The 12047-nt window shown below is 51.8% G+C and overlaps 1 protein-coding gene across 3 annotated transcripts in view; it reads right to left on the bottom strand.

Annotated features, from left to right (window-relative positions):
- Positions 1–7450: 7450 nt before the first annotated feature.
- The window catches only part of TMEM229B (transmembrane protein 229B), a 37586-nt gene continuing 32989 nt past the window's right edge, over positions 7451–12047 (bottom strand). For 2 of the 3 annotated variants that reach the window (XM_063092253.1, XM_063092255.1), the window contains one exon: positions 7451–8117. In XM_063092253.1, the coding sequence (XP_062948323.1) occupies positions 7593–8117 (525 nt within the window). In that variant the 3' untranslated portion in view covers positions 7451–7592. The remainder of the gene's footprint in view (positions 8118–12047) is intronic. The other variant, XM_063092254.1, reaches the window with a different exon arrangement.

Consider the following 12047-nt stretch of genomic DNA (forward strand, 5'->3'; position numbering starts at 1 on the left):
AGGAGCTCCCTATTCATTGGCACACCATCCTGTTTTTGTATATTTCAGCCGGTTACTTTCCTGTTTGTTTCCTTGCTTATTATCTGTCTGTCCCTGCCTCAGTTTACAAGGTATTTCGTGACCTGGCCTAGCTTCTTGTGGATTGCATCGTTCACTGCTGGGAGCTGCTGTACAGCCACATGTCCAACACCACACTGTGGTCTCCACGCTCTCTGAATTCTCCGCCTTCGCACACGCCGTCCTCTCTACCTGCAGAGCCTGCTTTTCACCTCACCTCCCTCTTCACCCCTGTCCTGGCCACTCAGGCATAGAAATATTTCCGGACACTCCTCCCCACCCAAAATGTGGGTAATCCCTGTTCCCCTTACATCAACCCTGAATTCAGGTGAAGGTGTCATGTGGTGAGGGCACAGACTGTCCTGTTCACTGTTGTGCCGCAGGCCTGGTGCAGAGGAGGGTGAATGGACAACCAAAGTCTGCAGCATTGACAGTGCTGGAAGAACTCAGCTGCTGCTGCTGGCAACTGTCCCATTGAGAGTTTCCACGGAGAGAGTTCTCATCCTGAGTTTGCCTGAAGTCAATTGAGAGTGGGGCCAGGGAGTGTGCTAAGGAAACAGAGACCAACGCTGCTGGCTTTAAATGAGTTCATCAGTCTCCACCTGGGCTAAGAGGAGTACGGGTGTTCAAGGCCCAGAGGCTGTGAGCGGGCAGCTGCAGGGGGACTATAGGCCAGTGTCCCTGGATGGTGCGAGCAGAGGGGGAGGCGAGAAATGAAACCAAACCACAAAGGGTTTCGTTAAGGCTCACTAAGATGGTTATCTTGATTTTAAGGGTAATGGGAAATAGTTAAAAAGTCTGATGTAGGGAGCCAGATGGTCAGACTTGCACGTAAACAGAAAAAATCACACCATCTACAGCATGCATCTTGGGATACAGAGCTTCATCTTTAACCTAAATCCTCAAGGTCTCTCCTGCATTACCCACACTGTACTTCCAGCTCTCACACTTCATGGAATTCTTAAGCAGGTACAGGACGCAAGGGCTTCAGCAGGAATCTCGTCTCTGACCCCTTTAGTGGGTTGAATGTGCCCCCTACCCAAAAGATACAGCCATGTCCAAATCCCCCAAACCTGTGAATGTTACCTTATTTTGATAAAGGGTCTTTGCAGATGTAATTAAGTTGAGGATCTTGACATGAGGGCATCCTAAATTACCTGGTGGGCCCTAAATCCAATGGTGTCTTTATAAGGGAAAGAAGAGGAGAAGACACAGGCAGAAGGGGAGGACGTGTGTCCACAGATACAGGAATTCAAGCAATGTTGCCACAAGCCCAGGAAGCCAAGGACTGCCAACAGCCACCAGAAGCTGGAAGGGGCAAAGAACGATTCTCCCTAGAGCCTCCAGAGAAAATGCAGCCCTGCTGACACTTTGATTTCAGACTTCTGGCTTCCAGAGCTGTAAGAGAATAAAATTTTGTTGCTTTAAGCCACCCAGTTTGTGTTAATTTGTTACAGCAGCCCTAGGAAGCTAATACAACCCCACAGTCTAACTAAAAGCTTCAGCCTCAGGACCCTTGACCACCTGGTAGACCTTTACAAACCAGAAAATTTCCTTTCTGTTTAGAAGGTGAGATTGTGACAGAGACAGAGCCCAAGCTCAGGCCATCAGTGGATCCTTCCTCTCTGTACTCTTTGGCACTAAAACACCACCTTTGCCCAAAACAAGAAATTGTCCACCAGAATGAAACAGTGGACTAATCAATAGAGCTGGGTCTTTGGCCAAGATCCAAAGGCTCTGAGAAGGAAACAAGGATGCCAGCAGGGTCCTGCGGGAACTGATGGTTTGGGGAAAGGGAGGAGGACAGTGAGTTGCTCTGTGGTGGTGGGCACAGATATGGCGGGGACAGTTGTTGTCTAAACAGGATTTCTACCTTCAGGTTCCCAAAAGAGCCGGTGGTGCTTTGGGACATTCAGCTTGGCCTTTAGGGTGGGCTCACTGGGGCTGTAAGGATTCACTCATCAAGGGTTCCTTAAAGCACCTAGTACGTGCTGGCTTTGCTCTGCACTGTACCCAGCTAGGCACCTCCCAGGGCACAGTAAATGTCTGCATCTCTGAACAGTGAGGATCCAGCCTACCTTTGAAAGCATCAGCCTTCAGGTAATTGACTTTCATGTATATGCTAAGTGTCTCTTCCCTGGGGAATCCTTACCTATCCCCGTAGGCGAGTCAGGTTTCTCTATTTCAGCTTCTTTGCAGGACTGGTCAACACTGTAATGATGATGTAACTATCTGTGTGGCCTGCTTTTCAACGTCTTTCTTCCTGATAGCTGTCAGCATCACAGTAATTAGCCTGGTCCCAGGCTCACTGTAAGTGTCCAATAATGAGTTGATGAACTGAACAGGTCATTTCTCAGACCTGTCTGAGTTTTTGGAAGGCACCTGGGAGAAGGTTCTTATCTTGTGTTGAGGAGAAAGTTTCATCTGGTGGTTTCAAATGCTTTGAGAGCACCTACAGCCAGGGGCTCAGGCTTCATCTCAAGAGAAGGAAATAGGATCAAAGAAAAAGGCCCAGGCCAAAAATAAGGCTGTGTGGGGGAGGTAGGGGGAGGAGAGGGTGTCAGAAGGGTTGCCAGAAGCCAAAATTCCACAACTCTCCTCCACTAGGCGGGATTCTTCTGCAAAGTATCTTATGTCTTGGCTAAGATGGCATCCCATACGTCCTTTCTTATAACCCTCCCACTCCCAAACATTTTAATTTAACTTTGCAAATAGCATTCACATGAGCTGGACTCGAAAGTTATCCAGAATTTATTCAAGTACAAAGGGGCACCTGACTCATCAGAAATCCTCCCCCAGAAGGGTCTCTGCTTATGTGAAACGGAAGAGTGACTTGCAGAGAAATGTGGTAAATCCAGGGTTGCAGACTGTTTGCCAACAGACTTCCCATGCAAAATAAATAACGGTGCCCACCTCAAACGGGAGAAAAGGCACGTAGTGCACTCTGCGCAGTACTTGGCTGCAGTGCCAGCTGGGCACGGAACCGCACACAGGCCATGTTAAAATTTTTAAGACCTGACTCCTGTAACCTGCAGTACGATGAGTCAGTCGCTCCTTTTTTCGCACGTGTTTCACTGCCCACCAAAGGCAGTCTACCTGTGCCTCGGTTGTACCCGGGGGCCCTGTGGACAACGTACCATTCTGAGATAGCACTCGGAGAAGAAAAGGCAAGCTTATGGTCATTTACTATTCACTGTCATTAAGCATTAGGTTTTCACAAAGGCTGGGCAGATTTCAGAAGATGCAGCCAAAGTCCTTGGCATTAGCTCTCCTGGGGCATTTCAACGCAGCGTTGTTAGAAGATCTCTTTGGATTGGGTGAGGAAGGGGCAGGGGGGCGAGGAAGGAAAGCATGGAGAAAGGAAAGCATCCATGGAATAGAGTGCAGAAGGAGCCGGCAGTTCAGAAGGGCATTGGGTCCCCTCAGTTTTCTCCTCTTCTCAGGGCCCTGCCTCTTGCCTTTTCTCTGAAGCTCCATGAAGGAGGCCCTGCCTCTTCCTTTCTATAAAATCCTGCTCTAAGGGAACTGCCTTACAGATTTGTTTATACTAACATGTAAATGACTGCTGGGGCTTTGTGCTGCTCATTTTTATAAGGAGAAAACTTCCAGCCAGAGACGATACCTTCAAGTGAGTGGGGGAGGCAGAGGGCCTTCCCAGTGATTCAGAAATCACACAGCCTGCTCCATCCGGAGAACGAGCGCTATTCTCCAGACTGGCCGTGGCAGGGCCCCAAGCTATTTGGGTTTAGCTGAACTGACTGAGCAACTTCTGAACCCTCCTTCCTTTTCCTGGAAGTAGGGAAGTGGGCAGGAGCATGGTTGGGGGAGGGGAGGGCAGGGAGCTGGATGGAGCCGAGGTACATAAAGTAGGGGGGTATTAATCTATCCAAATGCATGTCTCAAGGAAAGCGGGGCTGCCAGGAAGGAACGCAGAGCTGTTTCTTCAAAGCACGACTTTCCATGAAATGGAAGTGGCTGTGGCCTTCTAGCTCTTTGAGGTACCCTCAGCCTCCTCCCTCAGGCCTTCCTGCTCCAAGAGACATCTCAGTCATGGCCAGTGTGTTGGACAGCAGCTTGTCACATGGGCAGGTGCAGCCACTTGGATACTGCCCAGGACCCCCATCTGACATGTGGCCTAGGACCAAAGTAAGGGCTGGATCAGATTATGCTCCCCAAGGGGTGGGAGTGCGGGTGAATTCAGGTTACCAGAGAGGGTCAGAGCAGAGACAGTGAAAAGGACTGGCAGGGAGCGCCACCTGCCTTCCGCACAGGGCGGCCCCCCAGCAGCCCGCCTCGTTCAGAACAGCGGCGCAATGCAGGGTGACAAAAGCCTGGAGGCCTCCAAAACAGAACAGAGATGGGTCAGAGCCAGTCTGGGAACACAAACACCAGTATATTTCATGTGCACGAATGTGAAAAGGAAGAGACAGAGAGACCAACGGAGACACGGAGCAGGCAATGGGCGCACAAACTGGTCATGTGTTCTTCTCAAGGGCTGCCCAGTTGGGAGATGGTCCCACCCCTTCAAAGCCCCTTTTGCAGAGCCAGGGCCTGCAGCCCCTCCAGGTCTGGGGTGGCCTCAGGGTGGAAGGCACTCGCGCTGCCTCGGCTATAGCTCCTCCAGGGCTGGGCCTCTCACCTGTCTGCATCCCCTGATGATGGTGTCTGCACAGCCCAGAGCCTCATAAATGCAGATTCTTGTGAACTCACCCACTCTGCAGCTGCCTCCCCAGGAGACCCATGCAGAGTGAGGAGCCAGGACAAAAGGGCTTTATCGGCACTCCCTAGGGATTATTGCTGTGAATAAGCATAGGCCATCGTGACTCACTGGCATTAAAGAGGGGACAGGGCACAGGGGATGGGATGCCTAGCAGACATCAGAAGCAGTTCAACCATGCAGGGCAGCACACTGTAATCTGTAACTCAGAGATGCTGCCGTGTCCAGTGGAGAGAGGCCCAGCACACCAGAGGCTCAGGAACAGCCACAGATTCTCCCTACCAGTACCCCCACTGCTTGGCAGGGCTGGGATTCCTCCAAACTTTGAGGCCCTGGGCAATAAGAGATTGAGACCCTGAAGATACCCAAATAGCAAGAGTTGAAGTCTGGGCCATGCCTGGTGAGATCCGAACCTGCAGATCCCGTGGTCAGGCCACGGGTTGTCACCTCCCCTTGTTGGTGGCTCTGTGCCCTATGGGGGCAAATAGGAGCAATGGGGCACCTAGATAAAGCAGGAACCCAATGTATACGCTTCTAGGCACGCAAGTTTACTCCAGGACTTCCTGTGCTTGGGAGTTTACAGGGCCTAGAGAGAAAATGGTGCCAGGGAATGCCCCAAGGCAACATCTGGAGCAGCGAGAGCTGGCGGGCCATCTGGGGGCTTGCTCTGAGAATTACGGAGGCCTTATGTTGGGAGACGTCAACAAGCTAGCTCTCAGATTCAGTGGAAGGGGAGTGCTGAGGTGGGTGGTGTGGTCTGGGGGCCCACATGGGGGTTGTGGAGGGGTGTTGGGACCCAGGAGACTGAGACAACACGGAGTTGGGAGAGGAGACCAAGGGAAGAGTTGCTCAGAGGGAACAGGGAAGCCATACCATATTCTCCTTCTGGAACCCTCCCCACCCATAGATGGAAAGCAACCTACCCCCACTGGCAGCTTGATTCCCTGTTATCCTCAGAGCCCTGAAATTGGGGCCACAAAGGTATGTCTGGCCTCCACAGACTATAGTTCACCCTTGCAATTGAGGAGCCTGCCCAGGAAACAGGCTGGGAAACGCCCTTCATCCAGTCCCGGATAGGGCCAACTGCAGAAAAATCCTGCTACAGATTCTCCAAGGCAGAGTCTCCAAGCCTTTCTCCTGACCCGGGCACCACTGGTGCCCACCCCACCCTGCCCCGGCCTGGCCTGCACCCTGGCTGGTGCAGTCTGTATCATCTGGGTGGAACAGTCAGCCAAGGAGGCTCTCCACAGGTGGTACTGTCACTTTTTCATGAACTATAAACAGAGAGAGGCTATTTCTACCTAAGAGTCTTAGTGTAGTCAAGAAGATACCATATACCATGGGATGGGCCAGTTTCCAATGGAGCCCTCCCCTTGAGGAGTGAGGGGCAGAGCCGGAAGTGGTCTGGAGTAAGGATTTCACCTGTCCACTGCCAGCAATGGACCTGTCACGGGGAAGGGGGCAACCAAGATGGCAATGCCCATGAGTGTGGCAGGGTTAATACTGTTTAAGGAGCAAGCTCAGCCTCACTGGGAGAGGGTGGGGGAGAGGGGCAGCCCTAGGAAGGTTTTGCTACAGGGCTGGGGCTATGGCAGAACCAGAACTGATCCCTTCCTAGGAAAGATGGTCCAAAGAGCCTTCCAAGGCTGAAAGTTCCTCTTCTTTTTCTCCCTCACTCATTCTCATGGGTCTCCAGCACTAGCTACCTGCTCCTCCATTCCCTGGAAAGCTAGATTGCCCAGCTGGCTGGAAAATAAACCCATCAGGGCATAGATAACTGAGAACTCTGCCTTTCCCCCACAGTGGGGCCACAGGACCCATCTCAGCCTGACTGTGCATTGGAGGGTATCATTCATTTTCAGCTGGGCCACTGTGGACAGGCGGCATTGCCACAGCCCATCAGACCAGGGGTGGGCAGGCATGACTCAGGACTCCCTATCATCAGGCCAGTGGGAACAGTGAGGGAAGGCTGCAAGAGGGCAGGGTGGGGCCTGTCTCAGGGTCTATCTCTGGCAGTTGCTGTGGGGGTTAGGGAGTTGGGGATGCAGGTGGGCATGGTGATTGACATGGATAAAAGAGCTGCTAGTGGTAAAGGCCTTGAAAATAAGAGAAAAGGGGAAACGCCACCGAACACACGGGGATTGAAACCTCCAAAAGCCCAAGGTTGGTGGGAATCCAGCACCACGGGGGCCCCCAGAAGGCCGAGGGAGCAGCGTGGGGCCCTGGGGGAGGGGAAAGGAGCCGAGGGAAGGTCTCCCAGCCCTTGCAGACCAGCACTGCGGCCAAGCAGCCTCCTGGCTGCCCAGTCTCTCCTAGGCTGCAGCTCAGCAGGCCCCTGGGGAGGTATTGGTTGCAAGCAAGCACCTGAATATTACCTAATGGAACCAGCCAAAGCCCAACTGAATCCAGGTGAGAGGTAGGGAGGCAGCCGCAGCAGCAGCCCAAAGCCTCCCCAGGCCTTGCCTCCCACCTGTGGCCCCAATCCCAAAGTCCCCTGCAGGACAGATCCTGCCGCTTCCAAAGTCATCCATGAAGTCCAATCGCTGCTCAGCCACAGGCCTCCCTCCGCCAGCGTCTGAGCTGGGCCGAGGTCCACGGACCTTCCCAATGTCCCTCTGCTGCCTCCGCACCCCGCCCAGCCCCCGACCACGCCCCGCAACCCCGGCCCCCCGTGGAGGGCATGAGGCTCGTGCGCGCCCTGCAGGGCCGAGGCCCGGGCGCGGCAGGGCCTGTGCTGGACCCAGGAGGCAGCCCCACCAGCTCGGTCTCTCATCCATGGGTTCCACGAGAGACCCCGGGGCCCTGGCCTGCTCCCCACTCAGTCAGTCTTGACATGGCCGTTGGCCAGGGCCAGGGGGCCGCCGGGCTCCCCGGGCTCGGCGTCCTTGTCATAGCGCAGGCGGAGGGTGTTGCGGATGATGAGCTGCTCCATGATGAGCGCCCCGCAGAACCAGGGCACGGCGTACTCCAGGGTGATGAGCCCCATGAAGTCAAAGTCGAACTGCGAGTAGTCCCAGGGGCAGGCGTTGAACTGGCGCAGGATGAGGCCGGTGGTGAACTCCCACAGGTAGGTCCAGAGCGTGTAGATGAGGCAGCGCAGCAGCAGCGGGCAGCGGCGCCGCAGGCGCAGGTACATGCGCTCCACGATGAGGATGGACGTGCCGTAGATGAACAGCGCCCACACGCTCGTCACCCCCGGGAACTTCCAGTTCAAGTTCACCACGAACTCCCAGGCCGCCGTGAACATCACCTCGCAGAAGTAGCCGTGGATGGCGTACAGGTACCAGCGGGACAGCGCCGTCAGGGGCTCTGCGGACGCCATGGCGCCGACCGGGGACGGCTGCTGGGGACACAGAGGAAGCGGTGAGGAGGGGTCTCCGCTGGGACCAGGCTGGAGGGGATTGCAAACCCACCTCTACCTTCCTGCTTCTGCTTTGCCTGCCAACCACACTCTTGACCTCATTCCACGGTCATGACGTCTTTGCTTGGCCAGGCGGGCATGAGAAACCGGAGGAAGAAACAAACAACCCCGCTCTGGCCGCCTCTGAGCAGCTCTGCTCCAATGCTGCTCGGACAGAGGTGTCCACTACACTCTCTGTAACGATGTTCTCGGATTACTGTTGGCCAATTGAAGAGTAGGTTGTCCTGGCCTCCAGTCACCCCGTTTCTAGGCTGCTAGCTGACTTCTCAACAAGCCCATCCTCTGGGGACCCCATCTCTTCCCCCACCTTTCAAACAGTTCCACCTCTCTCACATTTCTGAGATCTTTCTAAGCAACCTATCACATTTATCTCTCTGTGTGTGGTCACAGATCCATAAAACTTACCATTTTAACCAGTTTTAAGTGCAATTCAGTGGCGTTAAGTACATTTACATGGTTGTGCAACCACCACCACCAGCCAACTCCAGAACTTTTCATCATCCCAGACTGAAACTCTATACCCCTCCCCCTCCCCCCAGCTCCTGGTAACTACCAGTCTTCTTTCTCCGTGAATCTAACTACTCTAGGAACCTCATATAAGTGCAATCATACAAGTATTTGTCTTTTTGTGACTGGTTTATTTCACTTAGCATAATGTCCTCAACGTTCATCCCTGTTATAACGTGTGTCAGAATTTCCTGCCTTTTTAAGGCTGAATAATATTCCAGTGTGAATACAGACCACATTTTGCTTATCCGTTCATCTACTGATAGACACCTGGGTTGGCTTCCATGTTTCAGCTAATATGAATAATGCTGCTATGAACATGGGTATACAAATACCTTTCCAAGTCCCTGCTTTCCCTTCTTTGGGGTAGATACCCAGGAGTGGAATTGCTGAATCATATGGTATTCTACGGTAAACTTTTTGAAGAACCCCCATGCTGCTTTCCACAGCAGCTGCACCATTTTACACCCACACCAGCAAAGCACAAGGGTTCCAATTTGTCTACATCCTTGCCAACATTTGTTATTTTGGTTTTTTGATAATGGCCATCCTAATGGGTGTAAAGTGGTATCTCATTGTGGTCACATTTGTCTTTAACTACTACATTAACTGGGGTTTTGGTGTTTAGTTTCAATGTTGAGGGGAAACCAGTGGACTGATAAGGGAGAGTCCTCCCCTCTCCTCCTTATTCCCTTCCCCTCCTCTCTTTTAAACCCCACCAGTCTTCAAGGTCCAGCTCCCATCCTGCTTCCCTGAAGACTGACCTGGCCCACAGGCCTCTATTCTTTGCCTTGGCCCCTACCAGCGACTGTCTGGACCACTCATCTGCCCGTTATCAAATGCACCGTATTTATTTTTGGAGGTACATGCCCTTACGATCCAGATAGCCTGTGAATTTGTTGAGAGCAGTGACTGTCTCACAGTCCTCTGTTTTGCAGCCTCGGAGCAGGCCTCTTCTGAGTGGGCACTCTCTAAGTGACACGTCTTGCTTACACAGAGGGTGGCACGGGATAGTTCAGGGTTGCATCAAGACAGGGCCTGGGAACATGAATCCCAGCTCTGCCAACTGCCAGTGGACATCTGGCTTGACATCTGTCAATCCTGTCTCCAAGGTGGGAGAGGGGACAGAGGTTAACAAGATAACATCTGCAGTTTGCCCACCTCTGGGAAGCCCAGCCTCATCTTTCTGTTAAAGCAGGCCTTGTCGCCATAATACCTACCCACCCTTGTGCATTGCTCTGTGGTCTTCCCAGCAATTTCATTCACATTTATGGCTCTTAGATAACTAAGATTCATGAGAAGGAAGGTAGTTTTATTCCCATTTTTTAGGTGAGACAGTTGGGGTTCAGAATGGGGACATCATTTGCCCCATATCCCAGGGCCAGTAAATGGAACAGCTGAGGCTAGAACCAACATCTCTTGATTCCTACTTCAAAACTCATCCCACTGCATGCTACTTCCCATCTCCTAGACATGTGTGCCTTAATGGCACTCCCCTGCTCAAACATGCAATGGCTCCCCATTTCCTATTGAAGCATTACAGCATCCTTGGTCTGGCACTCAAGACTCTGTGTGATCTTGCCCCAGGCTATTTTCTCAGCCTTATTCTCACCATCCGGCTCTCCCTGCCTAACCTCCATGCCTTTGTGGATCCTATTCATTCTGTTTGGTGTGCCTTTCTCCTCTCACCTCCACAAGTACAAACACAGCCTACAGATAACCTTCAGAACAAAATCTCTTTCATTCCCCCAGCCACAACTCCTTGTGTCCTCCTCTGAATTTCCACAGCACTCTCGCTCTAGTACAGATTATTTTCTGTTATATTATGTTGATAACTTTCAGTCCCCAGCCAGATATTTTTTCCTGTGTTCTGCACCTATACATCCTCCTCCTTCCTGGACACTTCCACCTAACTGTCCCACAGGCACCTCAAACTCCTTTTCTAAATCAAACTCATGTTTCCCTCCTATGATTCCATCCTGATTGATGGCACCCCTACGCACCCAGGTAGAAGACAGAGGCCCCAGGATCACTCTAGCTTCCTCTGCCACATCTAACGTGAGTTCCTGAGAGTAAAGGACCTTGTCTATCTGGTTCTCTTATCCCAGTGCCTGGCATAGTGCCCAGCACAGTAAGTATTTAACACAAGAATAAAGACTTTCTTAATCAGTTAGCAACTGCCACATAACAAAACATCCCCAAACTCAGTGACCTAAATCAACTATCACTTACTACTTACAGCTCACGTGTCTGTGGGTTGGCAGATCTTGGCTGGCCTTGATCGTGAGATGGTGTCACCTGGGGCTCTGTTTATGCTTGGCTGGGGCAGTTTGGCTGTGGTGGCTCTGCTCTGTCTCTCATCCTCTTCCTGGGCCCAGTGGACTAGGCTGGGCACATTCTTCTAATGGCAAGGGCAGAGGCATGAGAGTGAGCAAGCCCAGCTGCACAGTGCTTTTCAAGACTCTGGTTAAGGCATGCCCAGTAACCTCCGCCTGGCCAGGTAAGTCACATGGCAAAGCCACCAAGTTGGCCACTAACTCACACCCTTTCTACCTCTTAAATATCTTTGGAATCCACCTCCTCCTCTTCATTCCTCTCTTCTCTTTTGCTGCTCTGGTTCAAGCCATCAGCATGTCTCACCTGCATGACTCCAAAAGTCTCCCCACCCTGCCTCATTCTCTTCCAATCCACTCATCACACAATGAAAGATTCTGAAATGCAAATCTGATGTTTCTCCCCACTTAAAATCGATTAGTAGATCTTCAACACCTGCAGAGTAAATAAAGCTCAAACCTCTAGGGATAGCAGGCAAAGCCCTTTGCGACGTTCTCTGCCTCAGATCCTATCCTTCGGGTCTCTATGTTGCTGTTTTTGCTACCTGGGAGGCACCTTCCCACCCACTACCTTTGCCCCCTACTCTCCCCATGCCCTCATGGCCCATGAATCCATAATCGTCCTTCAAGACCCAGCTTGTCCCCTGTGAAGACTTTCCTAAACACCCCCATTCCAGAGCCATCTGTGGCCCCGTCTGCCCATCTCTGCACCCAGCTCGCTTCTCCATAGAGACAGGTGGCACCCTGCTTTGCATGATCCATCTAAAGCCAGCACTAGCAGCTGCTTGATGAACATTTGTCTAATACAAGTTCAAGAGAAAAAAAGCAGGATTCAAAACTGAATAGTTAACACAACTTTGATTTTGCAAAGGTATATATACATGTAAATATACAAAAAATTTAGCAACAATCATCCCTGGATGGTGATATCTTTTTTTTTTTTTTTTTTTTTGGCAGCTGGCTGGTAAAGGATGGATGGTGATTTCTGATTTTTATTTCTTTTACATAAATA

Source organism: Cynocephalus volans, chromosome 3 (assembly GCF_027409185.1).
Source record: "Cynocephalus volans isolate mCynVol1 chromosome 3, mCynVol1.pri, whole genome shotgun sequence".
NCBI classification, from domain to species: domain Eukaryota; kingdom Metazoa; phylum Chordata; class Mammalia; order Dermoptera; family Cynocephalidae; genus Cynocephalus; species Cynocephalus volans.